General features: G+C 48.0%; 4 protein-coding genes across 5 annotated transcripts; 2 read left to right on the top strand and 2 right to left on the bottom strand.

The window, feature by feature from the left end:
* The first annotated feature begins 263 nt into the window (after positions 1 to 263).
* On the top strand, positions 264 to 1,717 carry LOC125766502 (protein CDV3 homolog). Of its 2 annotated transcripts, none has more exons than XM_049432529.1 (3): positions 264 to 604; positions 738 to 1,016; positions 1,109 to 1,717. In XM_049432529.1, exons 1-3 carry the CDS (start codon positions 428 to 430, stop codon positions 1,334 to 1,336), a joined length of 684 nt encoding a protein of 227 aa, XP_049288486.1. In that variant the 5' UTR covers positions 264 to 427; the 3' UTR covers positions 1,337 to 1,717. The 2 variants fall into 2 exon arrangements, with proteins under 2 accessions (XP_049288486.1, XP_049288485.1); XM_049432528.1 differs by having other exon boundaries at positions 265 to 604; positions 735 to 1,016.
* A 365-nt stretch (positions 1,718 to 2,082) lies between these two features.
* On the bottom strand, positions 2,083 to 6,961 carry LOC125766480 (putative fatty acyl-CoA reductase CG5065). The gene is made up of 8 exons (XM_049432496.1): positions 6,706 to 6,961; positions 4,754 to 4,836; positions 4,572 to 4,688; positions 3,745 to 4,035; positions 3,467 to 3,680; positions 3,190 to 3,388; positions 2,882 to 3,121; positions 2,083 to 2,812 (listed from the first exon to the last, which is right to left on the bottom strand). Exons 1-8 carry the CDS (start codon positions 6,710 to 6,712, stop codon positions 2,440 to 2,442), a joined length of 1,524 nt encoding a protein of 507 aa, XP_049288453.1. The 5' UTR covers positions 6,713 to 6,961; the 3' UTR covers positions 2,083 to 2,439.
* Positions 6,962 to 17,102: 10,141 nt separating this feature from the next.
* LOC125766460 (muscle M-line assembly protein unc-89) lies at positions 17,103 to 24,970 on the top strand. Its single transcript, XM_049432440.1, is given in 8 exon segments — positions 17,103 to 17,778; positions 17,781 to 18,597; positions 18,671 to 19,468; positions 19,561 to 20,514; positions 20,584 to 20,740; positions 20,828 to 21,639; positions 21,709 to 24,237; positions 24,299 to 24,970. Coding segments are annotated over 8 exon segments (7,029 nt in total). The 5' UTR covers positions 17,103 to 17,298; the 3' UTR covers positions 24,781 to 24,970.
* A 106-nt stretch (positions 24,971 to 25,076) lies between these two features.
* On the bottom strand, positions 25,077 to 26,007 carry LOC125766509 (uncharacterized). Its single transcript, XM_049432536.1, has 3 exons — positions 25,778 to 26,007; positions 25,600 to 25,716; positions 25,077 to 25,503 (listed from the first exon to the last, which is right to left on the bottom strand). Exons 1-3 carry the CDS (start codon positions 25,877 to 25,879, stop codon positions 25,186 to 25,188), a joined length of 537 nt encoding a protein of 178 aa, XP_049288493.1. The 5' UTR covers positions 25,880 to 26,007; the 3' UTR covers positions 25,077 to 25,185.
* Between the last annotated feature and the right edge of the window lie 179 nt (positions 26,008 to 26,186).

The following is a 26,186-nucleotide window of genomic DNA, read 5'->3' as shown; positions in this document are numbered from 1 at the left end:
ATTTACAAAAATAAGCTTGTTCGGTGCCGTTTTAGTTAGGTCTCTGCGCCGACAACCAACCAATAGCGAAATTTATCGCTTCTTGTAGTCTGTATTTTCGCTATATTTTGAATCTATTTTGCTATTGTATGCACTAATAGGGTTATTGTTTCCTAGAATAGCAATGTTAAAATACTTTAATTAAAAAATAACGAAAACTTCAACTGTCATTGATGTTTAGCTGGCTGAACCTTTCCCACAGCAAGCATCACTGACAGAAGAACGCACGTTGTGTCATTCGTCTCCGTATTCCTCCTTGCATTCGTTCGGTCGGTTCCAGCGCGAGGAAAATTCTTCTGGGAACTTTGCACAATTTGTGGAAAATAACCGATAATCTCCCTTTTACACGGTACGGAAAGTGATATTGCCCTTTGCTGCCCATTCCACCATGGCGGATTTAGATGATTTTTTCGCGAAGAAAGACAAAAAAAAGGGAAAGGCGAAAAAGTTTGTCACCGCTGAGGAGATAGCCAAGCAGCTAGATGACACGTCGAAGAAGGTCGTCGAAAGTAAGATGAAGCTGAGACCAGTCGATACGGCAGATGGTAAAAATGACTCTAACGAGGTAAGTGTGGCTGGGGTGTGGCTGGCTCCGGTGCCGTGCTGGACCTGACCGGAAAGGTGTACCGTCGATCATAACGTGCCTCTACACACAAGGATGGAATCGTTCTCATTTTACCTTGCTTTGCTTCCAGCAGGAGGACGAATGGAGAGTGGTCGAGGAGACGAAGAAGGATTACAGTGGACTTAAACTGGCACAATTAACAATAGATGATGATGCGAACCAGCTCGATTCAGAGAATGCTGGTGATTTGAATGATCCAAACTATGACGGCGATGGCAGAGATGGGGAAGAGCGAGATCCTAGCAAACCCTGGAACAAAGTAGATGGAAATGCAGCGGCCAAAGAAAAGGTTGCTGCACCCGAGCCGGCAACCACAAGCAATATCTATATCAGTCCAGCTATGAAAAATCTCGTAAGTATAACGTGCTCTCCGTGGTGAAGGAGTGTCCCATTGCGCTGGATACGGTGTGTGCTTACTGTCGAATTGTTCTTGTATATTTTTAGATGGCAAAACAAAAACAGAAGAAAGGCATTGCGCCGGATCTGCAGAGCGAGGAGTACTTCCCCACACTAGGTCAGGAAAAACCGGCCGAACCGCCGAAACAACCGAAACCAGACCCTTCATTCGAGGAGGTGAAGCACGGTGTGCGAGCGAAAACGGTCGAACAATCCTCCACTAGCCAGATCAGTATCGGTAACCGGTACAACTCACTGAACAACGATGCGAGCTAGGGGACAAAGTGCCGGACCGCTCAGTATATCGCTTTAAATTCTTACACTACTCTTGCATCATGATGCGCATACTTCGTTCTCGTACTCTCTGTTAACTGCATTTTTTTGCGGTGCCTTCGGTCATTTCGTTTGTTTTTTCCTGCAGATGCATGTGCAGATTCTTTTTTCTTATCTCGCTACTTTGTTAAGTGCTCCCTGACCAGCCAAGGCACTCTCATCGTTATGCATGCGCAATGCGACATACATTGAATGATTTCGATTTTCCTCAAAATTCACAACAGCCGCGTTTTATGGTGCGTTGGTTCTACCTTACCAATCACCTTTACTGCCCAAGATTGTATAAAAAGCAACTAAAAATAAAATCAAAACTGAACCTCGAAATGGCTTAAATACACACGCCCATACACGTACACACATACATTAAAATTAAAAAGGGTTGTTAATTGTTTGCTTAAAACAAGAGGCTTCGTGATTGCGGGTCTATTGTGGAAGTGTCCGAAAGTGACTGTCAACTTTCAATCCCTTATGCCAGCATCTTTGGTGATCACATCTACGCCATCAACCCTCTCAGTCTTCTTTTGTAGTACTACAACCTCAGGAGGTCTTAGCCTGCAATATCACCCGTTACCAATTTACACCAACGGGATCTTCCAGATCCTGGACCGTATACCAGATCAGTCAGGATGTATAAAGATCTCCAAAATTATGAGGTCATTGTACTGTGAAAAGAGGACATCCTTAATATAAGGGTTGAAATCGACCTTAGAGAAGAGATTCTGATCTTGCTCACGTAGATTTTAAGTCCTTTGAATTCGAATTGTCCATTAGACAAGTCAACTCCTAGTTGGCTATTAATCACCCGGAGAGTTTTCCCGGATCACCCGGAGAATGAAGAAGAACAGCATGAATTAATGTCGTTATCAATTTATTTCTTATTTTATTGCGTTAATTGCTTTGCCACAAACAAAAACAAAAGAACGAAGGGAAACATAATATCAAACAAAAACACACTGCAAGTGGGACTATTGTTAGTCACGCCAAACAAATTTATACCATTCCCAGCTGAGCATTTTCACTTCATGTGAACCGAATGGCATATGTGATTACGCCCATCCGAACATTTCATAGACCGGTGCCTTCAATCCGGTGAGCGTTAGGAAAAGCCACAGCATCAGATAGAGCATAAACGCTTTCGCTACTTTGTCCAGCACGTACAGGAACTTAAGCTGAATGCGAGCCTTCGGTAGCGTCGACAGTGGTTCCTTCATGCAGAACTGACGGCCACCGAGTATGATCCGCCGCAGATAGTCCTTCGTGTTGATCGCGTCCACATCCATCGTGAAGATAACGTTATCTTCCGGTGTGAGATGTTTCGCAATCGCTTGATACTGTTGCGATTTAAAGTCCCACTGCCGGGTGGTGAAGAACTGCAGCAAACTAAGCCCCTCCGAGACCATGTTCTGTATGCGGCACATGCTGGAAAATGAGGGAAAGTGGAAAGATTAAAAAGAGATTCTTCGTAAAAGTATTCCTCGTGCTACTTACAATCGCTTCTGGCCAAAGCAGAACATTAAGAAGTCAATAAAGTAAGCGGGCAACCAGTGGAACAGCATGACGCAGATCGTGTGATACGTTTTGTTCATCGTAATGTCACCGTCCGGATACCAGACACCGGCTTCGAACGGATACTCGTAAGCGGTCGCTTTGCCCAGATCCAACACCTCCTTCCAGGTGGTTCGCTTTGTCTCACGGCACGTTATGTTGTACACCGGAATTTCTTTCGGCCTGTTGGAATTGTTACGTTTAGGATGAGAGCTAAATTTGAGACCGCATTTCCTCCAATTGAGACTTACATTTCCTCCATTTGACCCAAGGTGTACGCGATCGTGATAAGCCCATTGATGGCTATGTCAACGGGGATGACTTCCGCGTTGTATTCACCATTGCACAGCATCGATCGAATAATGCCTTTACCACCAGCAACCATTATACCGACGGGACCGTTCAAACTGTCTACCCATCCCTCGACCGGTTCCGCATTTGCTGGGCAAACTGGGAAGATACATAGAATAAGGATCCGTCAGGATGCGCGGCATGACGATCGACGCCTTATTGCAGTACACAACTCACCAATACTAGGCCGTACGATGCAAACGCGCATATTGGAATAGGAGTCGCGTACCATCATTTCGGCCAAACGCTTCGAGTAGGTATAGGTGTTCGGATGCGGCGTCAGCAAGTTCGGTGTGATCATGTCTAGCGCCTTCTCATCCATCCACTCCACGGTACGCATCAGATCGTACGGATTGTGATGGAAGTCGTGCACCTTCTCGGTGAGTACTTCCTAATGATTCACAAATAGTAATTAACATTAATCTTAGATATTTTCATAATTTTAGAATTCGTACCTTATCGCAGTAACAGAACGCAGTGGACAGGTGTAGCAATGCCGTCAAGCGCTTCATCTGCAGACAAAGATCGAGGATACGCTTCGTCCCGATCGTGTTCATCTCGATCGCATCCTTCAGTCTCGCCTCGAGCTTCAGTGTGGCCGCACAGTGAAACACAATCTCTGCCGTCTCGATCAGCAACTTTTCGTGTTCCGCGCTAATGCCGAGCTTATCGCTCGTCACATCACCCGGTACCGGTACGAGCTTTTTGTACACTTCCGGCTTTTCCTCACGGATACGCTTGAAAACCTGCACCAGAAACGAAGAGATGATATATTTTTTGCTTTAATTAATCTCAAAATTCCTTATTTTTTTCCGCTCCAAAATTCTACACAAACATATTAATCCTGAAGGTGATCTTAATTGAGCTGGTGTGTGTGTACGCGAGTACGGCTCCAATTATTCTTCATCAAACAGCAATTGAACCGTCATGGCAGGATGGCTTTCGTACGAACGGTTTTGAGATACAGATGGTACAGATGGTACCATACTTGTTGATGATGATGTACATGATGGAGAGTGTTTGATTTTTTTTTCTGCTGTATAGTGATCTTTCAGTTCTACCCTTTTGCCCTTCAGACTCAGCGGGGGATGTTGTAGCCAAGTGTTGATCGTGATTACTTAGACGCCATTGACGTCAAGAGGCGGCACGGTTGAATTAAACCATCAACGCAATCCTACTGCCCCCGTGGCTGCCATCCGTGCCCCCTAAGTAACCCTCCCGGTATTATCTAACGATCTTTATCTTCTTTGTAAAGGAGACTGCGGTATTGTTTGCTACTTACCGGTAATTTCAACCAATCGTCAATGCGCGTTTGAGGCGATTTACCGCGCTTCGGTCGCATCAGGACGTAGATGCGCTCGAGATCCGAGCAGGAGTAGAGCAGTTTTTCTAGCAGCACCTGGTTTAAAATTAATGAACGTAATGAGTCTTCTTTGGAGGATTAGTTGGGGGGGGCATTATTACCTTGCCCATGAAACCGGAGCCACCAGTAACGAAGATCGTTTTTCCTGTGTACCATGACTGTACGGGCGTTTTCTTTACTAGATCTGCAAAGGGGAAGAACAAGAAAGAAGGGTAGAAACAATCTGATTTATAAGAAGCGAAAAGGAACATTAATTTTCCTTCACTTCGTAGAGGTTCGTCGCTTATGCGAAATCTTCCATGAGAACAATTATGTTGGGCTAGTGTCACATGTTATTGCGGAATTCAAATTTGGTCTTGAAATGTTTTAAAATATCTTCATCTGATTTAGCTCTGTAATTGTTACCGATCGTGGCTTCGATCGACTTTTCTTTTTGTTATCATCGGCAAACATATATTTGGGCGAACTAATGGTTTAATATAAATGTGGCATGAGCTGCTCCAGTAATTAGGAGGATGAGTTTATGAGTAGATAAATTGCAAAAAAAAAAAGAAAGAAAAAAAAGTGTTCCACACGATAAACCATTGAATTTTTTAACTGCACTTCCTCCAATTAATTATTTAACTTCCATCTCTGCTGCAGCTCCAATTCTATGAATTTTCTAACTGATTGATAAGCAACGCGATGCTTCGGAGAGTTTCTAAAGCACTGTTTTTTCGCAGTTCATCATTATTTATCTGCACGGGGGTTAACTTCCCATTGGTCAGTGTCTGTGTGGCCACGTAAACAAATAAATTAAAGCAAAGTTACGTAAAAAGAAAAAGGCTTCCACGACAATTTTATGATAATCAGTTTCAAAAGTAATGGGAGGAACTTTCACTCCCACCCCCTAGTGCTGGTGAAAACTATTTAATTGTTTCAGATAAATTAAATAATATCACCAGAGCGGAGTGTAACGTGCGTAAAGCCGTATCTTTCACGAGGTACAGACCGGATAGAGTCAATAATGGCAGTGCTGTTTCACGATGTGGCTTCCTTCCCAACCATTCTTTCGGAGGGTGGTTACAGAAGTAAATCCGGAGATTGGCCTTAACCTGTTACTACCGCTGAGAAGCGAAAAAATGACCATCGCTTTGGAAACATTTCGTCCAACATTTAAAAACAACTGCCCATTGAAATGGAAAAGAATTAACCTTCTTGAAGGCGTTGCATCGATACTGCGTGCCAACAATACAGAAACAAACGAACCTCAAGGGTATGGAAATGCTTCCGACGCCCAAGGTTGGGTGGTCGATTTCCATGGTGTACGAATTTGTTCGTTCCCACCGAAACGAAAGTGAGCGTGTTAGAGTTGGTTTGGCGTTTCGGATATTTCTTTGCTAGCTTTTGGGGCGTACGGTTTCTGCGTTGCTTTTCCTTCCCTTCAGTTCTGCCCGCTGAATGTGCAACCACCTGGCAAAAAAACGGTCAGTTTGTAACGCAACAGCTGTGAAACACCTTTACAAACTGAGGCGCGGTTTGTGAAGCGGTGGTCACAAGAAAGGTCAAATAATACGCCGCATGCTCTGGCGTGGCGGAATCACAGAACCACTTAAGCCACCTACTCCGGCGCCGTGCAAAAAAAAGTGCACCACGATAAGTGCAGAATTTTCCAGACTTTTCCGTTCACGCATGCAAACACCACGTTCACATCCGGTCAAGTTCTAAACCGTTCGATCCGCAACAAGAACACGTTTTGTGCTTCGGTGCGCTTTTTTGCTGTTGTTGTTTGCTTTCTGTTCAACAACTTCACGGCGCGAGTTTGTTACGCTAGGGTCATGATGATGCTGAAACCACATTTGTCCAGGTGATTTATGACGACGCAACTTTGCACTTCCTTCACCCGTCTATTAGAGACGTGATGAAGTTTTGCTGCAACGAGGAACTTAATCAACGAACGGTTTTGGACACTTCCTTTTGGGCGAACATTGGTTGAGATGACTCTTAAATGTAACGAACACGTGCAAAGCCTTTTTTTGTTGTTGTTGGCCAACCGTAACGTAGATGGTTTTACCTTTCATTTTCGGTTGTGAATTCTTCACGAAAGGTTTCACACAACTAAATCACCGCACCACAACACAAGCCAAAATTCTGGACACCAGGTTTTTTCTCAATTATTAATTCAAACGATCGTCTTAACTCGATCGTCGTGCACTCTGGTACACGCGGCGGTAAAGGTGGTACACACGACACTCCACACGATGCTCCGGTTGCGAGCTCCAAGCGTAGACTGTTGGCACAGTTCAACAACGTACGCTAAGTCTATGACTATCGCTTTGCCCCGAAAACCAACCGCCGAAGCCACAGTGCGAACCGTGCCGTATTGCTGCGTTGGGTCCCCTGCAAACACGTGGCGTGGTGGGGCTACATAAGGGTCAATCTTGCAATCGGGGTAGCAGTGTTGAGCGCATCTGTGTCTCATTTTTGCCAGCGAGTGAAGCCTCCATCCACCGCCAGCAGCAGTAGCAGCAGCAGCAGCAACATTAGCAAGCGCATTTTGAGTGAAAGCCCACTCAGGCGGGTGCGTAGACTAGATCAAATGAAACGCGGAACTCATATCCGTGGAACTGGCCATGCATTAGACTATTAAGTTCCAGATTGTGTGTTGTTTATGGTGAGATTTGGCGCCTTCCGCCTTCCTAACCTTCATGCAGGGAACTGAAATGTTTGCTTCACTGCTAATCACTAACTAATATGGTTATATTTAAATTATTTTTTTCTGATTGACACAAGCCCGTGTGTTCACTGTTTGGAACTCCGCGCCGTTCATCGTCATGGAAGAGATGGTAATCAAATCTTTCACTACTTCCTTCAGTCTCCAAAAATTTGTGCCCTGCTTTACGTAATACTCCAAAAAAAAATATAGTTTACCATTTCACCAACACCAAGAGAAACGCGCCTAATGACTCCGTCCGCCGGTTAGCGTACGATTTGGCCACGCGTTCACGCAGCCCCTGGCAGCTGCGTGGCCCTGAAAACATCGACACGAAACGCCTCATCTGCTGGCTCGGCACATTTGGTGGTACGCCGAAACCATCCATGCACACACAACCGACTCCGGGACGGTTTGTGGCCGCTTTTGACCCGGTTCGGAATTGTTCAGAGCACAAGAGCCCAGCACCGCTGGAACACATTGTCGGGGGTTGCGTTTTCGGTTGCGTTGCGCAATGTCACCGTCTCCGGTGGAGAGTGATTGAAATATTCGAATAATTCATTGTGCCATTGGAAATGTTATACACACATGTTCGTGAGTGTGTTTGTTTTTTTTTTATGCTGATCGCACTTTTACTCAACCAGCAACAGCAAGAGGAAAGCAAACCGAAGGACAGCGTTGAGAGCATCCTCTTGTTACACTCGTTGAAGTCATCTCCAAATCTGAAGTGTCATGGCATCATCTGCTTTCAGGGACTATACGACAGTTCGAATTTTCGGATGCATAAATAGTGTGTCATTTGCATTCCTAGCGATCACCGCCAAGCTTCGCTTTCAACACATACCCGTTTGTTTGAAACTAGAACATAAACATCCTGCCAGCGAGAAGGAAAAACCTGTTCCACGACACACATCACAACAACAAACCGCCGCATGCTACTGATCGTTCATGTTCGATCGTCTCTTTATGTGTTTGTGTATGTTTGAGCGTAGAAGCATAGAAAGGGAAACCCTGCCAGATCGTGGTGTGTAGTACCCCAGTACGGTTTGTCCATTCTCTTGCCCAGAAGATTCCGCCAACAGTTGAATTTTAAAAACCCGTTTAAACCCAGCCAGTAATCCAATAGAAGCGGCTTATAATTTCCTTCTCTTTTTACCAAAGTCTTAAGCGAAGATTGAAATCAGCCACAGGTAAAAGGTATTCCAATGCTGAATTGGGTGTTTATTGCATAATTTCAGCGATCAAACTGATCATGTTTGCCGCACCACCTGTTGCCCTTGCCGTATCGAGTGCCTTTCTCGCAATCGGACATACTCGAGAAAAAAAACGGTGCCTTAGGAATATGCAAAGCAGGTGGCAAGATGTTAAAATTATTGCCTTTAAATGGGAGCTAACCGGTAGCATACCTTCAATTATGAAGAGCTGAAGAGAACCGCCAATTATAAGCTGTGAAATGTGGTAAAATATTTGCTACCATCAATATTTTTTATTGGATAAATTTATTGGGTATTGCTAATAGATAAATGAAGGCGATATCAACGCAATTTGATGAGGACGGCAGCATAGCGTAAGTCGTGGATTCGTACCTCATCAGAACTCAATGCTTTATTGCAAATTTTTGATTAATAAATTGTGAGATTTTCTTATCATTCGAATATATTTGAAAGAATCTAAGTTGAAAAATTATTATAGAATGAACTATTTTTAAATTTAATTTCTTTCTATTGTTATGGCAAGAAATTTGAAGTTAATAGATTACATCGGATTCATTGTTCTGTTGTCAGTGTATGTAGCCATACCGCACTGATATGGGTATGGATCCGAAGCCTCTAGAAGGATAATATAGGCACTCCATACCCTACTCCGACTCAATACGTCCCCGTCGTACAGAATGGTAACATATCTCTCCAAATATCTGAGCTTGGGTATACGGGGAAACCCAACCCCTTGGGAAGATGGGGTATATGGCTAAATTGAGCGGAGGGGGACAGCCAGCGTCTGTTCTCCATGTTAGGGGCGGCTGGATGTCCCTTCTGTCCTGGCACCCTACGGGACTTTAAACAGCTAGGATGCGTAGGCCCTCCGACGAGACAGGAGGTTGGGGGAGAGGCCTTGCAAGCCACCCCCAATACCAACGCAACGAAAAGTAATCAACAAATTTCGAATCGGATTAACAGATACAGACCCACGCACCGAAACAAGGACAACGATTGGAAACTCGGGACATGGAACTGCAGATCCCTCACAGCACCCGGAAGTACCCGCATTCTTTCGGACGAGGTGAGGGCCCGCGGCTTCGGTATAGTAGCACTTCAGGAGGTGCGCTGGAAAGGAGTTATGGAGCGCCCCTACCGCAGTGATTGCATGATCTACCAGAGCGGTGGTGAAAAGCATGAACTCGGTACAGCGTTTCTGGTCATAGGTGAGATGCGAAAGAGAGTAATCGGTTGGTGGCCGATCAACGAACGGATGTGCAGGTTGAGGGTTCGTGGAAGGTTCTTCAACCTGAGCATTATTAACGTGCATAGTCCGCACCTTGGAAGCACCGATGACGATAAGGAGTTATTTTATACGCAGCTGGAGAGGGAGTACGACCGCTGCCCACAACACGACGTCAAGATCGTCATCGGAGACTTTAACGCTCAGGTCGGACGGGAGGAGGCATACAAACCCACGATAGGTAGTTTCAGCGCCCACCAGCTGACAAACGACAATGGGCTTCGCCTAATAAACTTCGCCTCCTCCAAGCACATGACCATTCGCAGCACCTTCTTCCAGCACGCACCACGCTTCAGCTACACCTGGAGATCACCACAACAGACATATTCCCAGATTGACCACGTTCTCATCGATGGAAGGCACTTCTCGGATATTATCGACGTACGTACGTACAGGGGAGCAAACGTCGACTCAGACCATTTCCTGGTTATGGTTAAGTTACGCCAGAAACTGTGCGCAGCCAATAAGCTGCGCTATCAGCCCACCCCAAGGCTCGACATAGATCGGTTGCGGCAAGCTGATGTGGCGAGGGACTTTGCGACCACGCTAGGGGAAGCGTTGCCGGAGGGCACCACCTTCGAGGCGATGTCCCTCAATGACCATTGGCGTATGATGGAACAAGCCATCAGCAGCACGGCCGATCGAACTATTGGCCGCGTAACACGTAACCGGAGGAAGGAATGGTTTGATGATGAGTGCAGGAGAGCACTATCCGAGAAGAACGCAGCGCGTACTCGCATGCTCCAGCGCGAGACTAGGCAGAACGTGGAAGACTACAGACGACTGAGAAGGCAGCAGACCCGACTCTTCCAGGACAAGAAGCGCAGCTTCGAAGAGTCGGATGAGCAACTGATGCAGCAGCTATCCCAGTCGGGGGAAACTCGTAAGTTCTACAGGATGCTGAATGCGGCACGAGGCGGTTTTACTCCCATAACCGCTATGTGCCGCAACGAGGAGGGAGATATCCTGTCGGACGAGCGAGAGGTGATCGAAAGGTGGAAGTGCTACTTTGACAGGCACCTGAACGGAGCAGATGCAGGGGAGACCTCTGCAGGAAGCAGAGGAGAGCAGCATTGCGACAGCCAGCAGGATGACGAAGTGCCCCCGCCATCCTTGGACGAAGTCATCAGTGCCATCAAACAGCTGAAACGTAACAAGTCAGCTGGCAGCGATGGGCTGGTGGCAGAGTTGTTCAAGATGGGCCCGGAGAGGCTTGCCGCGCTTATGCATCGGCTGATCGTAAGGATTTGGGACCAGGAAGAACTACCGGACGAGTGGAAGCTGGGTGTCATACACCCAGTGTACAAAAAGGGCGACAGACTGGACTGTGCTAACTTCCGAGCCATCACAGTCCTGAATGCTGCCTACAAGATCCTGTCCCGAATACTCTTCTGCAGACTTGCGCCCCTTGCCACAGATTTCGTCGGAAGCTACCAAGCTGGATTTGTTGGAGGCAAATCGACCACCGACCAAATCTTTACTCTACGGCAGATCCTCCAGAAGTGCCGAGAGCATCAGATCCCTACGCACCACCTGTTCATTGACTTTAAGGCAGCCTACGATACCATAGATCGGACCGAACTATGGAACACCATGCAGCAGTACGGATTCCCTGGGAAGCTGGTACGGCTGTTGAAGGCCACGATGGATGGGGTGCAGTGCAAGGTGAGAGTATCGAACATGCTGTCGGAATCGTTCGAATCTCACCGGGGTCTGAGGCAAGGGGACGGACTCTCCTGTTTGCTGTTTAACATCGCTCTGGAAGGTGTCATGAGAAGCGCGGGCTTCGACATCCGGGGCACGATTTTCACCCGTTCTCTCCAATTTCTCGGCTTCGCGGATGACATCGACATCATCGGACGGACATCTGCGGCGGTGTGCGACGCGTACACCCGACTGAAACGCGAGGCCGACAGAATTGGATTGAGGATCAATGCGACGAAGACAAAGTACCTGCTTGCCGGGGGCTCTGACCGTGATAGAGCCCGACTCGGGAGCAGAGTATCAGTTGACGGCGACGATCTCGAGGTGGTAGAGGAGTTCTGCTACCTTGGTACGATCGTAACTTCGGACAACAACATGAGCAGCGAAATCCGAAGGCGCATTGTTCAGGGAAATCGTGCCTACTACGGGCTCCACAAACTCCTGCGATCCAGAAGGCTCCAGCAACACACGAAATGCACGATATATCGCACACTGATACGTCCGGTAGTCCTCTACGGGTACGAGTCCTGGACTCTGCTAACGGAGGATGCCAATGCACTCGCTATTTTCGAACGGCGGGTGCTAAGGACTATCTTTGGCGGTGTGTGCGAGCAGGGCGTGTGGAGAAGGAGAATGAACCACGAGCTAGCTGAGCTGTTTGGCGGTGCAGATATCCTGACGGTGGTCAAAGCCGGAAGGATACGATGGCTGGGGCACGTGATGAGGATGCCGGACTCATGCCCCACCAGGAAGGTGCTCGTCAACGATCCGTTCGGCACGAGGCGGAGAGGAGCACAGCGAGCTCGTTGGCTGGATCAGGTGGAGTCAAACCTGTCGGAGATCGGATGCAGCCGTGGATGGAGTACTGCAGCACTGGACCGAGTTTCCTGGAAACGGATTGGCGACCAGGCCATGTCTACACGACGTGCTCGACCGTGAGCAGGCCAGACAAGAAGAAGATTACATCGGATAAAGCTCGTACCCAGGATGTTCATATAATTCTCTGCACGAGGAGACCGAAAATCTGAGGATCAATTCTTGTCTGACACTATTCTTTAATGAATAAGTTTTTTATATTTTTATATAATTTCTATCTCCTATTCTCCAATTGCCCAATGCACTATTTCGATTTTGTCTTTCCAAAGCAAAGTTTTTTCATTCAAATTCTTTGATAATACCCTTTGCTGTCTACCATGAAACTATGAAAGTATTTGTTACGCCATCGTTTACCGTTTCACCGACCTGTTGCGATACATTGGCAGCTGTGCTGAGTGATATTTTAGTTATATATTTTTTTAAAACTTTCAAAGACCACCGTTACACCCTCTTAAAATCTAAAATAAACCTGATCGACCCAACTCTTGCAGCGATCTTGGTCGATATCAAACGAAATGTATATGTTAATTCGAATGAGATAAATTTACAGGTTTTCGGTTTCATAGAACAGGTTTAAAAAATGCGTCGGATGCAGTTTTCTTATTTGAATACTGGATGCATTTGGAATGATCCGGTGGAGAGTTGCATAACCATCTTTTATCGGTTGACTGCAAGAGCAGCTTTCATGTTATCAATTGTAATTATTATGATTCTTATTATGAATTGCAATGATGATTCTTCTGACATTTAAATAATGATATTAATGGCTTTGTTTAACAAAAAAAAACATTGATCATCTGCCAAAGGTGATGATTGTCACTTAATTTTAACACATTATTAATTGAACGATCATTTTGAATATGATCATCATCTTCATATGATGTCTTCTTTATTATGATAAATCGATACTCATTTTTTTCGTTTGCTTCTGAAGGTATTCGAATGGTTCGGAGTATCACAGTTTTGGCGAAAAATCATTGTCACGGACAACGAATAAATTTTCGGCACACCGTTCCGTGGTGATGATGTTTACTATTTCCTTATGCTAACTAATGTAGTGTTTCGCGGTCTAGGTCGTCTCGTAATCCTTTTTTGACCGAAAAATCCTACGGTAGAAAACATTAACCTAAGCTAACTCGTTTAATGCTTTCCCCGTGGCCGGCTGGTTTCTATTCCACGTCATGCCGTTTCGATCGCGGTTCCGCATAGTAAACATCTGCGGTTGCAAAGATAAAACAAACTATTGGCGCACGACACGTCCCTCGGTTCGTTCGCATAGCAATCCACTCCTGTGGTGTTATGCAACAGTTTTAAACGAAACGACCCCATCGAACGACGAGTGCTTTTTTCCATTTAAATGACATCGATAAAGAGACCCAATAGATCTTAAGCGCCTTGCACGGTTGTGTCCCACGTGTCAACTACCTCTCTTCTAAGCAATTCGAATAGAGATGGCTTCTTGGATAAAGAATGTTTCCCGTTTTCTCGTGGTTTGTGGTAAAGTCAAACAGGCACACGATCGTAGTTCGTTGGTGCATAACCGCAATGCAAAGCTTTTCGCAGGCGGCTCACCATATCGAATGAGTTGAATGCTTGAATGCAGCCAACTGGAGAGTAATGATTAAACCACTCCTCTTGTAGACTTTAGTGTTTTCTTTCATTTTGTTGCGGAAGCAGCAACCAATATTTTAATTGTACGATGTCTCCCCTTGGTGACATAATTACAAACTACAGCCCTTGATCATAATTAGTAATGATTAGTAGTGGAAAGCTTTTGTACAGTAATAAAGCTGCTTACATTCTGACCCCGTCACTACATGCTTAGCAATCGATGCTTAGATCGAACACCTGTATGTAGTGGGTTATATTTATCTAGCAAAATGGCCAAACGCGTTACTCTGGTTGGAACTTGGTTCCTCGAATAACTTCTGGCACAGACATCTGAGGGCATGGCCGTCCAAGAAGAAAATGTAGCCATTGGTGCCATCTATCGACCACAGGTTAAAGATTGGCATTCCGTTGGATACCGACCGAGTTATAGGCAAAACTTGGTGCGAAAATGAGGAAAATTTTACATTTTCTCAAACAGGGTAAGGAACTTGGTTCCTCGAATAACTTCTGGCACAGACATCTGAGAGCATGGCCGTCCAAGAAGAAAATGTAGCCATTGGTGCCATCTATTGACAACAAGTTAAAGATTGGCGATCCGTTAGATACCGACCGAGTTATAGGCAAAACTTGGTGCGAAAATGAGCCTTAGAAAACTGACAAATTTATAGATTTTTTTCGCAAAAGCGATAATTATTTATTTAGTTATTTATAATTAATTATTACGGCTTCGGCCGTATTGTCAGCCTCTGAAGCTGAAGAAGTACATTTATTACAAGGCATTTCCAAAGCGATAATTGCTAAGCGTTTAGTGATGGGCTGACATGATGGTTAACGAAAAAAATTTCGTTACGATCAAATTATCTAATAACTTCAAAGATGATCGTTTAATTGAAATTATTCCTTTCATTCAGTGAATTCCTTTTATACAGATGAAAAAACCGCTTATAATTGCTCCATTCCACATGCTTCAAACCCACGTGCCGTTAGCGCGTTCGAGAATGGCATGAGCCAAACTATTCCAATCAGATGGTGCGGCTCCATTTTATAGCTCTACCTATATGGCGTCAACAAAGCGGAGATCAAAACAAACACAAAAAACGGCAAAACTGCATTTCCCACATTGCTGCTTGCTGGTGGACAAGTACAAGGCCGTCCAGTTGATAGGAAACGCACTCGCCCTGAAGCTTGCTAGCATTGCGGAGGAAAATAGTTCACTCGGCCAGTCCGAGGTGTGTGTGTGAACGACTTTCTGTCATCGATCTCCACCAGAAGGGGTCAATATGCTCGGTTCACTGTACGGCTAATGAGTCAGCTTGGGAAGGCATTCTATGGCGCTTGAAGATACGAAGCGCGTAGAGACCAGAAACAGCTCGCGCTACTTAAAGGGAGTACCATCAGGGGAGTGGAATTTCGTTGTCAAGTTGATGCCCTGACATCTGATCGAGTACCATCGGAGCACCATCGTAACTAACCTTCAAACGAGGTTTGCAATCGTCCACATTTGTGACTGCAGTAAAAGTCTTGCTGCACAACCTGAAGGTACGATGTTTGTATATCGTTTCTTAAGGGCTTGCACTTAAAAAAGCAACTGGAATGGGAAAGAAAAACACGTTTCACACTGCTCTACAGAGACTCGTGCCATTTAATTTTGCTCGATGTTTCGCGAGAAATCTTTATGCGTCAAACGACGGAGTGCAGAGGTTTAGCAAACAGATGAAATAGGCTTTACTTAGGATGGAGGCGAAAAAAAGGCACACACTCACACACAAACCAGAGATGAAGGATTGTCATTGCGTGTGCATGCAGGCGATGCAACTTGCAAACAGCATCAACACAGTGCAGCACGATTGCATAAGACCGGCAAACAACGGTGCAACACGACCGAACCATAATTGTTTACCGGTGCAAATGCGATGACAATTTCTCTCATACGCTACCATCAGCTTTTCTTTTTAAAGATCAAGGTGATCAGGGGTCGTGTTGATGTGTGTGTGTTCGACGCAGGATGATGCACCTTACGATTGGTTAACAGTTGTGTAATACCTTCTGCGTATTAGTTCTTTTTTCATGATCCCAAAACCAAGATCAGAATTTAGAAAGTACGATTTCCCGATGCGATCTTTTTGTGTCAAGTACTATACTTTAATACATTTATAGCTCTATAGTTTCCTCTACGCCCGTTTGTTTATGTTCATTTTTCATTCAATCACAAACGTTTCGAGCGCTGAAAACACACATTGCTCGATCGTTCATCACGCGATCAAGCATGGCGATCGATCGAGACTGTGTGCGGTTAATCGTTGCTACAGGCTCCATTACGCTGCCATGCGTGTTAAACATGCGGCCATTTAATGCGTAGCTTCCTCATCACAAATGTACCCCTGTATCTCGTACTGCAAAGATGACAATTTTCCCTTTTTCCCTCGATTGCATTCATGCCTCTATGGTTTCTTCCATCGTGACAGACTGGCAAAACTTTCTCCGTACAGTTGTTGCGTGAGCTACGGAAGTAAAAATGGCTTATGCGTTTACATCTTAACTCAACTATGCAAACATACGTTTAATCGTGTGAAAATTTAAATGCTATAATAAAGTCATAAAAAATAAAATCCTTTGCTCATGAGTCCAGCCATAATATTATTTATATTATTATGTTTTGGAATAATTCTTTCCTTTCAATAAAAAAAAAACATTCACTGTGTCCGCTCTTCCATACTGAAGAAGTAAACACAATTCAAGGAAGTGTTTGCGGGTGCAAATAAGTTGCATTTTTCATGCGAACCGCGCTTGGCTCTGACCGTTTGGCAAGCGAACCCAAAATTAGAACCCATCCCAAAATTGATTGCGTGTCGATCGCGTTCGCGCTGTGAGTAACGCGTGTTCAATCGGAAGAATGTCATTTTCTCATCTCCGACTATAGTAAAAAAAAACAATCGTGCCCGGCCTAACCGCGTCTAGCTGCAAATTGGCAGCATGCACCGGTTGCAACGCGGGTGGACCTTGCTTCGGGTGATAAAATTAGAAAGTGATCACGCCCGCGCCATTGATAATGAACCGTTCCCTTCGGGTTATTTAAATTCCCTCCGCACAGGGTCATCCAACGCTAGTCGAACGAGTGCCGCTGGTCCTTGAGGTGGGCGAACAGTGCAAAGTGATCTGGTTGAAATCAAGTTGAAGGTTGCAAAGGGAAAGTGTAGTGAGAGTTGGGCAGAAACATTGGCTGTGTGCTATACAGGTTGAACGACGCGAACCTAGTCCACCGCGATGGTACGCAAGGAGCAAAGTGACGGATCGATCCCGCAGGTGATCGTGACCGAGCAGGAGCAGCCGGGCGATGATCGGTCGATGTCGCGCGAGGGCACCTACTCACGGGAACCGTCCCGGGATCGCCGTTCCCGTTCCGTTTCCATCTCGCGCCTCCGGGTGAACGATCCGCTGCGCAAGGAGATGATGTTTGTGAGGGAAAAGTCTCCGTTCGAGATTGGGGAGAACCGCGACGTGCAGGTCGCCTCCTGTAAGGCCATCATCGATAAGGCGCTGGTGATGGACGTGTCGGGCGGTGTGACGAACGTGGACGAGTACATTTCGCTCTTCTTCGTTTCGGGCATTGTCATCGACGAGGCCTCCTGTAAGGACATCTCGACCGCGGTAGAGGTAACGATCGTCGAGGAGGAAGAGGAACGTCCCGAACTGGTGGTGTTGCCGCTCGTCGAAGAGGAACTGCCGGTGGTTGAGGAGGAACCGGAGGACAAAAAAAAACTTCGACTGAGGATCTTGAAGATAGCCGCGAAACCGAACCCCCCCTGGTGGCGACCGATGGTGAACAGCTCGAGGGTGCTGCCGAACATGACGTAGAACCAACCGAACCGGACGGAACTGAAGCACTCGAAGATGTGACGGACGAACCGGCGGAAGACTTTGGCGGAGAGGAAACTGCCGAACCGGCCGAACCCGAACCATTGCCCGAAGCGCCGGCCGAACCGATGGATGATGAATCTGATTTAAAAGCCGACGGTGACGAGTCCGGGGAGTCTTATAGCGAAACGGAGGAATCATCGTCAGAACTATCCTACTCCTATAGCGACATGTCCGTGGACGAAGTGGATCCCTCCGAGTGGCGCGTGTTCCACGAGGATGAGGACGAAATCGCGATGATTAAGTTCGAGCAGCGGGAGAAAACGCCCGAGCTGACGGAGAAGGAAAAGGATGCCGAGTTCCAGCGAGTCCGGAAGGCGTCGCGTCCACCGCTATACCTCACCAAGCTGACCGACCGGAGCGCCCCCACAGGTTCGACCATCAAGCTACAGTGTACGGTCGAGGGCCAGGAGGTGACGGTACGGTGGATGAAAAATGATCTGCCCATCGAGCGGTCCGCCAACCTGCAGACATCGGCCGCCGACGGTCTGTACACGCTCACGATCAAGGACCTGAAACATTCGGATGCGGGCGAGTACAAGATATATGCGAAGAACCGGGGCGGTGAGATCCCGTCCGTCGCACGTGTAAAGGTGTACGATGCGATAAAGCCCAAGTGTCAGCTTCCATTCTTTGTTAAAGTCAGAGGTAATTAGAAGCGGCCACTTCACTTTCCACGGACACATTTAAAAGTGTATTTATTCTGCGTTTTCCCTTCCAGACTACTTCCACCATGCGCTGAATGATCTGGTGATTGAATGTCAGATCATGTTCCAGCAGGAATGGTCCATCCCGACGATTACCTGGCTCAAGGACGGTGATCCAATTGTGCTTGACCAGCGAATAGGTGCCACCTACGAGGGTGAGGAGATATTCCAGCTGAACATCTACGACCCAACACCGGAGGACAGTGGACGGTACACGTGTATCGCGGAGAATGAGGCAGGCCGTAGCCAGATCTCGCACACCGTCGACTTTGTAGACAAGGTGCCCTATATGCGACTTCCGGGCATTACCAATGCCGATCGCAAGCAGCTGACGGAGGAAGAGATCGAGGAGCGCAAGCGCGAAGAGCAGCGCATTAAGAAGGAAGCCCAGGAGCGATTGGCTGGTGGTGGAAAGTCGGGTCGTGGCGGTGAGGACGTACACGAACCGTACGAATCGGAATCGTTCGTCATACGCGACTCGAAGAACAAGCTAACCTGGGCCGGTCAGCTGCACAACATCACCACGACGAAGGGTGCGGTGGTGAAGATGACCTGTTCGGCTAACGGACCGTTGCCGATGTTCAAATGGCAGCGTAATGGCCGAGCGATCGACTTCGGCGATCACGTGAAGCTGATGAACAGTGGCGCGATCGGACAGATCGTCATCAATGGTGTGACGCGCAAAGATGCGGGCGAATATACCTGCACGGCGAAGAACAGCCACAACGAGGTGAAGACGACATGCGTACTGAAGGTGATAACGCTACCGTCGGCCGAATCGACACCGGCCACGTTTACGAGAGCCGTGAAGGGTAGGTAGTGCGGGGAGCTTTTTTTAAAAGCAAGTGCTAACAAAACCGTCGTAAAACGTATCTAACGTACTGCGTTTGTGTGTCTCTTATAGAGTTCTACGACATCCGAGCCGATGATCTGGTGCTAGAGGTAAACGTACATGGCGTCCCGAAGCCGACGATCAAGTGGCTGAAGGATGGTGAAGATGTCGTGCTCGGCGAAAAGTTCCTCATCAACCGTGAACCGAACGGTGTGTATCAGCTGTGCATCCACAAGCCGGTCGCGTCCGACTGTGGTGTGTACGAGTGCCAGGCGGTCAACTCGGCCGGTACGGCCAAGGTGTCGCACGAGGTAAGCTTCACGTCGAAGGATAAGTTGATTCACGTGCAGCACATCGAACATGCGGACTACTTTAAAAGACGGCTCGAGGAGAAGGAAGCGGCCAGTCTACTGTTAACGGCGGAACCGACCCCACCAACCGACCAACAGGCGCAACAGACCGCCCCAGCCCCGTCACAGGCACAGCAACAAGCGGAACCGACACCGGTGACTACAGGCGAGTCTGTTGCACCGGCAGATACCGAGTCCGAAGCAACCGGTGAAGAAACCGCACCAGCAGCACCGGACGCTTCTCAAGAGCAAGCTGCACCGGCACCGAAACCGAAACCCGCATTCAAGGCGATGCCACGCAAACGCTTCGAGGATGGACCGGTGGAACCGTTCGTCATCCGCGACTCGAAGAACCGGCTGATGTGGGAGACGAAGCTGAAGAACCAAACGGCACCGGCCGGCAAGACGATGAAGCTGACGTGCAGTGTGACTGGGCCACAGCCGACGTGGCGCTGGTTGAAGAACGGTAAGCCGCTCGTCTGGAGCAAGAACGTCATCAACGCGACCAAGGCTGAGTTTGGATGTGTGCGCATCACACCAACAACCGTTGCCGATTCGGGCGAGTATACGGCGTACGCGAAGAACAGTTTCGGCGAGATCGAAAGCTCCTGCACGGTCAACATTTTTGCAACGGAAAAGGACATCGAGACGGTGCCAACGTTCACGCGGGTCATTGGTAGGTGTCTTTTGCTTTATTGGTGACTCAGTTGTTAAGAGTTCTGTTTTCTAATCGCCACTTTTGCAGACTACTACGATTCCTTAGTGGATGATCTGATCCTGGAGGTGCACGTACGCGGTGTTCCCGATCCGAAACTGACCTGGGAGCGTGACGGTGTGGAGTTTACGAATGAAACGGATCGTGTGATTATCTCTCGCCAGGGTGACGGTGTATACCGATTGAGGTGAGCTGATTGTACTAACCGTCGATAACGATCGTTGCTGACATTTACTGATGATTGATTTTCTTTTTATGATGGTTGCCTCTACAGCATCCACAATCCGGAGAAGCTCGACGGTGGAAAATGGGTGGTAACGGCCAAGAATCATGCCGGTGAGGAGAAGCTTAAGCATTCGGTTACCTTCAAGGGACGTGAGTTCTACCAGAACCAACTAACGCACGGTATCTACCATGCGGACAAGCAGGTTACCCGTTCGGAAGAGGACGGAATCGTGTATGGTACGCGCTCCCGCTCGGTTTCACGAGCACCGTCCGTGGCTCACCAGGTTGGTCCCGAACCGGACATTTCAGCCGTCGTCGAAGCGCTTCAATCGATTGAAGCGACAACTGAGGAAGCTCCAGCACCGGTTGAAGGAGGAGAAGCACCGGCGGCTACCGATGCTCCCGAAGAACCAACCATCAAGAAGAAGAAGGAACCGAAGCAATGGCGCAAGAATTTGCAAGGTCTGCTGAAGGGACGCATTCCTGGACCGATTCCGGAGGAGCCAACCAAACACAAGGTGTTGGAAGTGAAGCAGAAGCTGTACTTCGAGGCTAACCTGAAGAATCAAACCGTGGCGGAAGGGTCGCATCTGAAGCTGGTCTGTTCGTGCGTTGGTCCGCAACCGACGATCAAGTGGTTCAAGAACAATATCCCGCTTGTCTGGAGCAAGAATGTGAAGAACGACACGAAGCTGGGCGTCGGTGCGGTACACATCATCTCGGCCGAGTTGAACGATTCCGGCACGTACAAGTGTACCGCCAGCAATACTTCCGGCGAGGTAGAAACCACCTGTAAGGTGATCGTATTCCCGATTCCCGAGAAGCAGCACGTTGCACCGAGCTTTGTGCGCAATGTTAAGGGTATGTTTTATAAAGTCGCATTCGTCAAAACGTCCCTATAATTGGATTGTTTCTTTATCTCCTCTCCAGAGCACTACGACATCCAGACGAATGATTTGGTGCTGGAGGTGAACGTGCGCGGCAATCCAATGCCGTCCGTCAAGTGGCTCCGGGACGGTATTGATCTGCAGGATCCAACGGGCGAGAAATTCTTCCCAATGCGCGAACCGGGCGGCGTGTTCAAGCTCACCATCCACGATCCGCAAGCTAAGGACGAAGGGCAGTATGCGTGTGAAGCGACGAATGTTGTCGGTAAGGACGTTATCCGCCATGCGGTACGACGCATCATGGAGCGCAAGATCGCCGAAAGCCATGTGTTCGGTATCGCCTACCATGATCCGAATGTGATGAAGCACGGTGTGTACGAGGAACCTCCAAAACCGGAACCGGTACCACGGCCTCACAGGGAATTTATCTTCCTGGAGGACGGTTCGTATTACATACGTGGACAAACGCCCGAATATCTGTGGGAGTATGAAACGGATACCAGCGCGGAAAGTGAGTACGAGGAGTACGTTTCGCCGGAACCGGAACCAGAGCCCGAGGTGCCAGAGGTGATCCCAGAGCCCGAACCAGTACCGGAGGAAAAGGTACCGTCTCGCTCACCGTCGCCGGACTTTTTGATTAAAACTCCACCGCCACCACCGCCCAAGCAACCGGAACCGGTCGAAGCGGACGATGAAGATGAGGATGAGGATGAGGACGAGGAGGAAGAGGAGGCACCACCGCCACCACCGAAGCGTGGTCCCAAGATCAAGAAGCTGCGCAAGAAGCGTGTGAAGCAGCCAGTTCAGGAGGAAGAACAGGTGATCGAGGCACCAGCCCCAGTTGAGACAGCACCGCAACCAGCTGTAGAACCGATCCCTAAACCAGAGGAAGTGGCCCCGTCGGCGCCAGCCGAAGGAGAAACGGTTGAAGATAAGGACAAGCTGCGCAAGGAGCGTTATCTGCGTCTCTTCCCAGAGCTAAACCCGGACGATGCGAAGCGCGTGGATGCTCGGGCCGTGTTGCGTTTCGGCAGCACGCTGCATGACATCAACATTGTCGAGGGCAAACCGGTGCGCTTGTTCTGTACCGTGCTGGGCTCCAAGGCCGACTTCAAATGGTACAAGAACGGTGAGCCGATGGAGTTTACCAAGCAGATCAAGAACCTGTCCGATGCGAAGGAAGGTACGGGTGTGGTGGCGTTCAACAAGGCAGCCCGTGAGGATACGGGCGAGTACGAGGTGGTGGTGAAGGATAAGTCCGGTGCCGTCATCAAGGGTACCTGCAAGTTGAACGTGTTGCCCGCACCGGTTCGCATTCCGGTTGCCGAAGGTGAAGCTCCACGGTATGTGCGCTGCATGACCCAGCACTACGATCTTCGCGTGGACGATCTCGTGCTGGAAACGCAGATTAAGGGTACGGGTCCGATCAAGGTGGAATGGTACCTGGACGGTATCATCATCCCAAACAATGAGAAGTACATCCAGATCCGTGAACCGCACGGCATCCACAAGCTGTGCATCCACAATCCACAGATTCGCGACAATGGCCGGTACATGGTGAAGGCCAGCAACGACTTCGGTACGGAGGAGCTGAGATATACGCTCCGGTTTGAGGGTAAGGCGGCTGCGATGCCGATGTACCACATGCACCATGCCGACAAGCGTCGAACGTACGAGGAAGAAAAGGTAGAAGAACCGCGTCAACACCGTGAGGTCGTCTTCTTGGAGGATGGATCGTACTACCTAAAGGGACAGACACCCGAACGGTTCTGGGAGTGGGAAACGGACACCGATGCTGAGAGCGAATACGAAGAGTACGTGCCCGGGGAGACCGAAAGTGAGGAGGAGCCAGAAGTGGAAGAAGAAGAGGAAACGGAAGAGCAGGCGGAACCGGCGGAGAAACCAGCCTCGCCTGAAAAACCTCCTACCGAGCCCGCTGTGGAAGGTGCGGAGCAGGAGGAAGCGGAAGCGGAGGAAGAAGAGGAGGAAGAGGTTGAACCACCACCGAAGCCGATCAAGCGTGGACCGAAGATTAAGAAGTTGCGCCGCAAGGTGCCGAAAGAACCGTCTCCGGAAAAGGTTCCGGAACAGCCGAAGGAGGTGCCGAGACAGCGCGAACCACAGCGACAAGCAACCGGTGAGCCGAAGATGAAACTCAGCCAGCTGATATCGAGCGGCAAGAGTTTGGCACCGCCGGAGGTACCGCGTGTCAAGCGCTGGAAGAAACCGATCGAGGTGGAGTTCATTTCGCATCTGCGCAGCGGTACGATCAAGAAGGGCAAAAATTTGACGCTTAACTGCTGCTGCTCGGATGCGCAGAAGATCGAGGTGACCTGGCTGAAGGATGACGAACCGCTGGTAATGGGACCGCGCTGTCGTAGTGACGTTACGCGCCAGGGCTACTGTACGCTGGATCTGGTCGATCTGAGAGTGGAAGATTCCGGTGTGTACAAGTGCGTGGCCAAGACAGCCAACGGTACCGCTACCGACTCCTGTCGCATTACCGTCTTCGAGCTGGAAAAGAAGGCCGAGGTCGAGCTGGTACCGCCGACGTTCATCACACCATTGAGAGGTAAGATTGTGTTGCTCGTTGTACGACTCGAATTCTAATGCCACCCCCGCCTATCCCACAGAGCTGTACCATCCCACGACGAACGATCTGCATCTGGAGATCCGTGTCCGCGGTAATCCGGTACCAACGTTCCGCTGGATGTACGACGCTATACCGATCCTGCAGAGCAACGAAAAGTACGAGATCTTCAACCAGCACTACTACGAAAACGGTACCAAGATTACGACCGTACAGCTGATCATTAACGATCCACAGCTGCGGGACAGTGGCAAGTACACGCTGATCGCCAAGAACGATGTCAAGACGGTCGAAATGTCTCGCCAGATATCGATCCCGCTGCGCTTCGATCAGCGGGTGCAGGCACCCAAGAAGCGCATGGACGATGTGGTGGTAGAAAACGAAGCACCGCGTGTCCTTCCGAAACCACCAACACCCGAACCGGAACCGGTCGTCGAGGAACCACCGGCTGAACCGGCCGAAGGAAAAGAGCAGGCAGAAGAGGAAGTGGAGGAGGAAAAGGAGGACGAAGAGGAGGAAGATTAGGGAGTGTATTGTAGCAGGCATTAGGATTAAGCTAGCATGTTTAAGAAGTTTTGTTTTGTGTATCTGAATTTATTTGTAATAGGCCATAGGCAGATCATCCTAACAGCGGACTAAACGGCCGCGGGAGAGGCCCCGAGCACCGAGGTTAGGCTCACAAGTAGAAATATAATATTGTAATTTTATTATTTAAGTTTCTTGCCGTTTTTTCTGTCTTCTTGTTGTGTCCACTAGAATGTCAAAATAGGATATTCGATTTCAGGATTTACGATTTATTTCCTGATAGGCACCATTGTAGTTAACCTGGGATGTGTTGATGTTTTCTGCCTCGGTTTTATCCTTGTAGGCAAATTACAACTTTCGAAGCCTGATCGAGCGATCGCCGTTCATTGTTGTGGATTAAACTTATTAGTTACAGAGTGGAACGTACCTTCTAACGTCATCGCAAATCTCGCTATCTGTCTGCCGGTCGGCAGGACAGTGTCTCAAGGTAAGTTGTGTGACGCATACATGAAATAGCAGCGCAAACGCACTACATTTCGACACTATTCCCGCCACATCCTGTCGGATTTCGTTCTGAATTTCCGCACACTTTACAATAGCGTTGGCAGCCACCAATTCATAGTCCTTATCATATCCGACAAGAAAGGCAACATACTTTTTCACATCAATTTCGTTATTTTCCGTGAGAAACCCCATATGTCGGTAGGCACAATCTATAAAACACTGATGGACGGAAAGTGCCCCAAAAAAAAGGGCAAGAGTTTATAAACGTTTCTATCTCGTATCGTCTTGTTTTTCACACCATGTTTCACTACTTACCACCGTAAAGTTGGGGGAATTTTTTGGCATTTGATGATTTAGTTCGCGGTTACACCTTTCGTCAGCATCTTCGTTGCAGAATGGTTCGTACCGGCAGCAACCGATTACTTCTCGTGCCTAAAACATAATGAATAGGTCACTATACGTTGTTTAGGTATTTTAAAATACAGAAACTTACGTGCACCTTCATATCAATGCATTCGTTTGCATTTGATTCCAATGTTTGGTGATAGAACACTAGCAGAAAACAGATCAGCAATAGAATGAAACGATTGTACATGATCTTTTTTGTATGACGTATTGTCTTTTAATGACGAAAAGCATTCTGAAACTGGGTACAATTTATACAAATACAAAAAATTTACTACAGGATGTGGAATATATCGATGAAAATGTGTTAACGTGCGTGAAGTTCTATCACTGCTTTACTGCTAGTAAAATTTACGAAACAAATTGATAATATGTATGACGAGCAGAGATTGTGTTATTATAACACTTGTTGATGCTCGCAGCTCCGGAAGAGAACCGCTTTCATGATTATCGATGTGAAAACCGAACACCGATCCACAAGGTCATAAGTAGCGACC

The sequence above is a fragment of the Anopheles funestus genome, chromosome 2RL (assembly GCF_943734845.2).
Source record: "Anopheles funestus chromosome 2RL, idAnoFuneDA-416_04, whole genome shotgun sequence".
In the NCBI taxonomy this organism is placed as follows: Eukaryota; Metazoa; Arthropoda; class Insecta; order Diptera; family Culicidae; genus Anopheles; species Anopheles funestus.
This window is presented reverse-complemented; position numbering and strand designations above follow the sequence as displayed.

What these genes read in the sequence shown, in the direction of transcription:
- LOC125766502 (XM_049432528.1), top strand. Translation starts at nt 428, where the DNA reads ATGGCGGATTTAGATGATTTTTTCGCGAAGAAAGACAAAAAAAAGGGA. An exon ending in GTAAAAATGACTCTAACGAG is followed by an intron (nt 605 to 734) that starts GTAAGTGTGGCT and finishes CTTTGCTTCCAG; the next exon opens with CAGGAGGACGAATGGAGAGT. An exon ending in GTCCAGCTATGAAAAATCTC is followed by an intron (nt 1,017 to 1,108) that starts GTAAGTATAACG and finishes GTATATTTTTAG; the next exon opens with ATGGCAAAACAAAAACAGAA.
- LOC125766480 (XM_049432496.1), bottom strand. An exon ending in TTGGGTCAAATGGAGGAAAT is followed by an intron (nt 3,122 to 3,189) that starts GTAAGTCTCAAT and finishes CAATTCCAACAG; the next exon opens with GCCGAAAGAAATTCCGGTGT. An exon ending in TGCTTTGGCCAGAAGCGATT is followed by an intron (nt 2,813 to 2,881) that starts GTAAGTAGCACG and finishes CTCATTTTCCAG; the next exon opens with CATGTGCCGCATACAGAACA.
- LOC125766509 (XM_049432536.1), bottom strand. Translation starts at nt 25,879, where the DNA reads ATGTACAATCGTTTCATTCTATTGCTGATCTGTTTTCTGCTAGTGTTC. An exon ending in GCATTGATATGAAGGTGCAC is followed by an intron (nt 25,717 to 25,777) that starts GTAAGTTTCTGT and finishes ATTATGTTTTAG; the next exon opens with GCACGAGAAGTAATCGGTTG. An exon ending in ATTCCCCCAACTTTACGGTG is followed by an intron (nt 25,504 to 25,599) that starts GTAAGTAGTGAA and finishes TCCGTCCATCAG; the next exon opens with TGTTTTATAGATTGTGCCTA.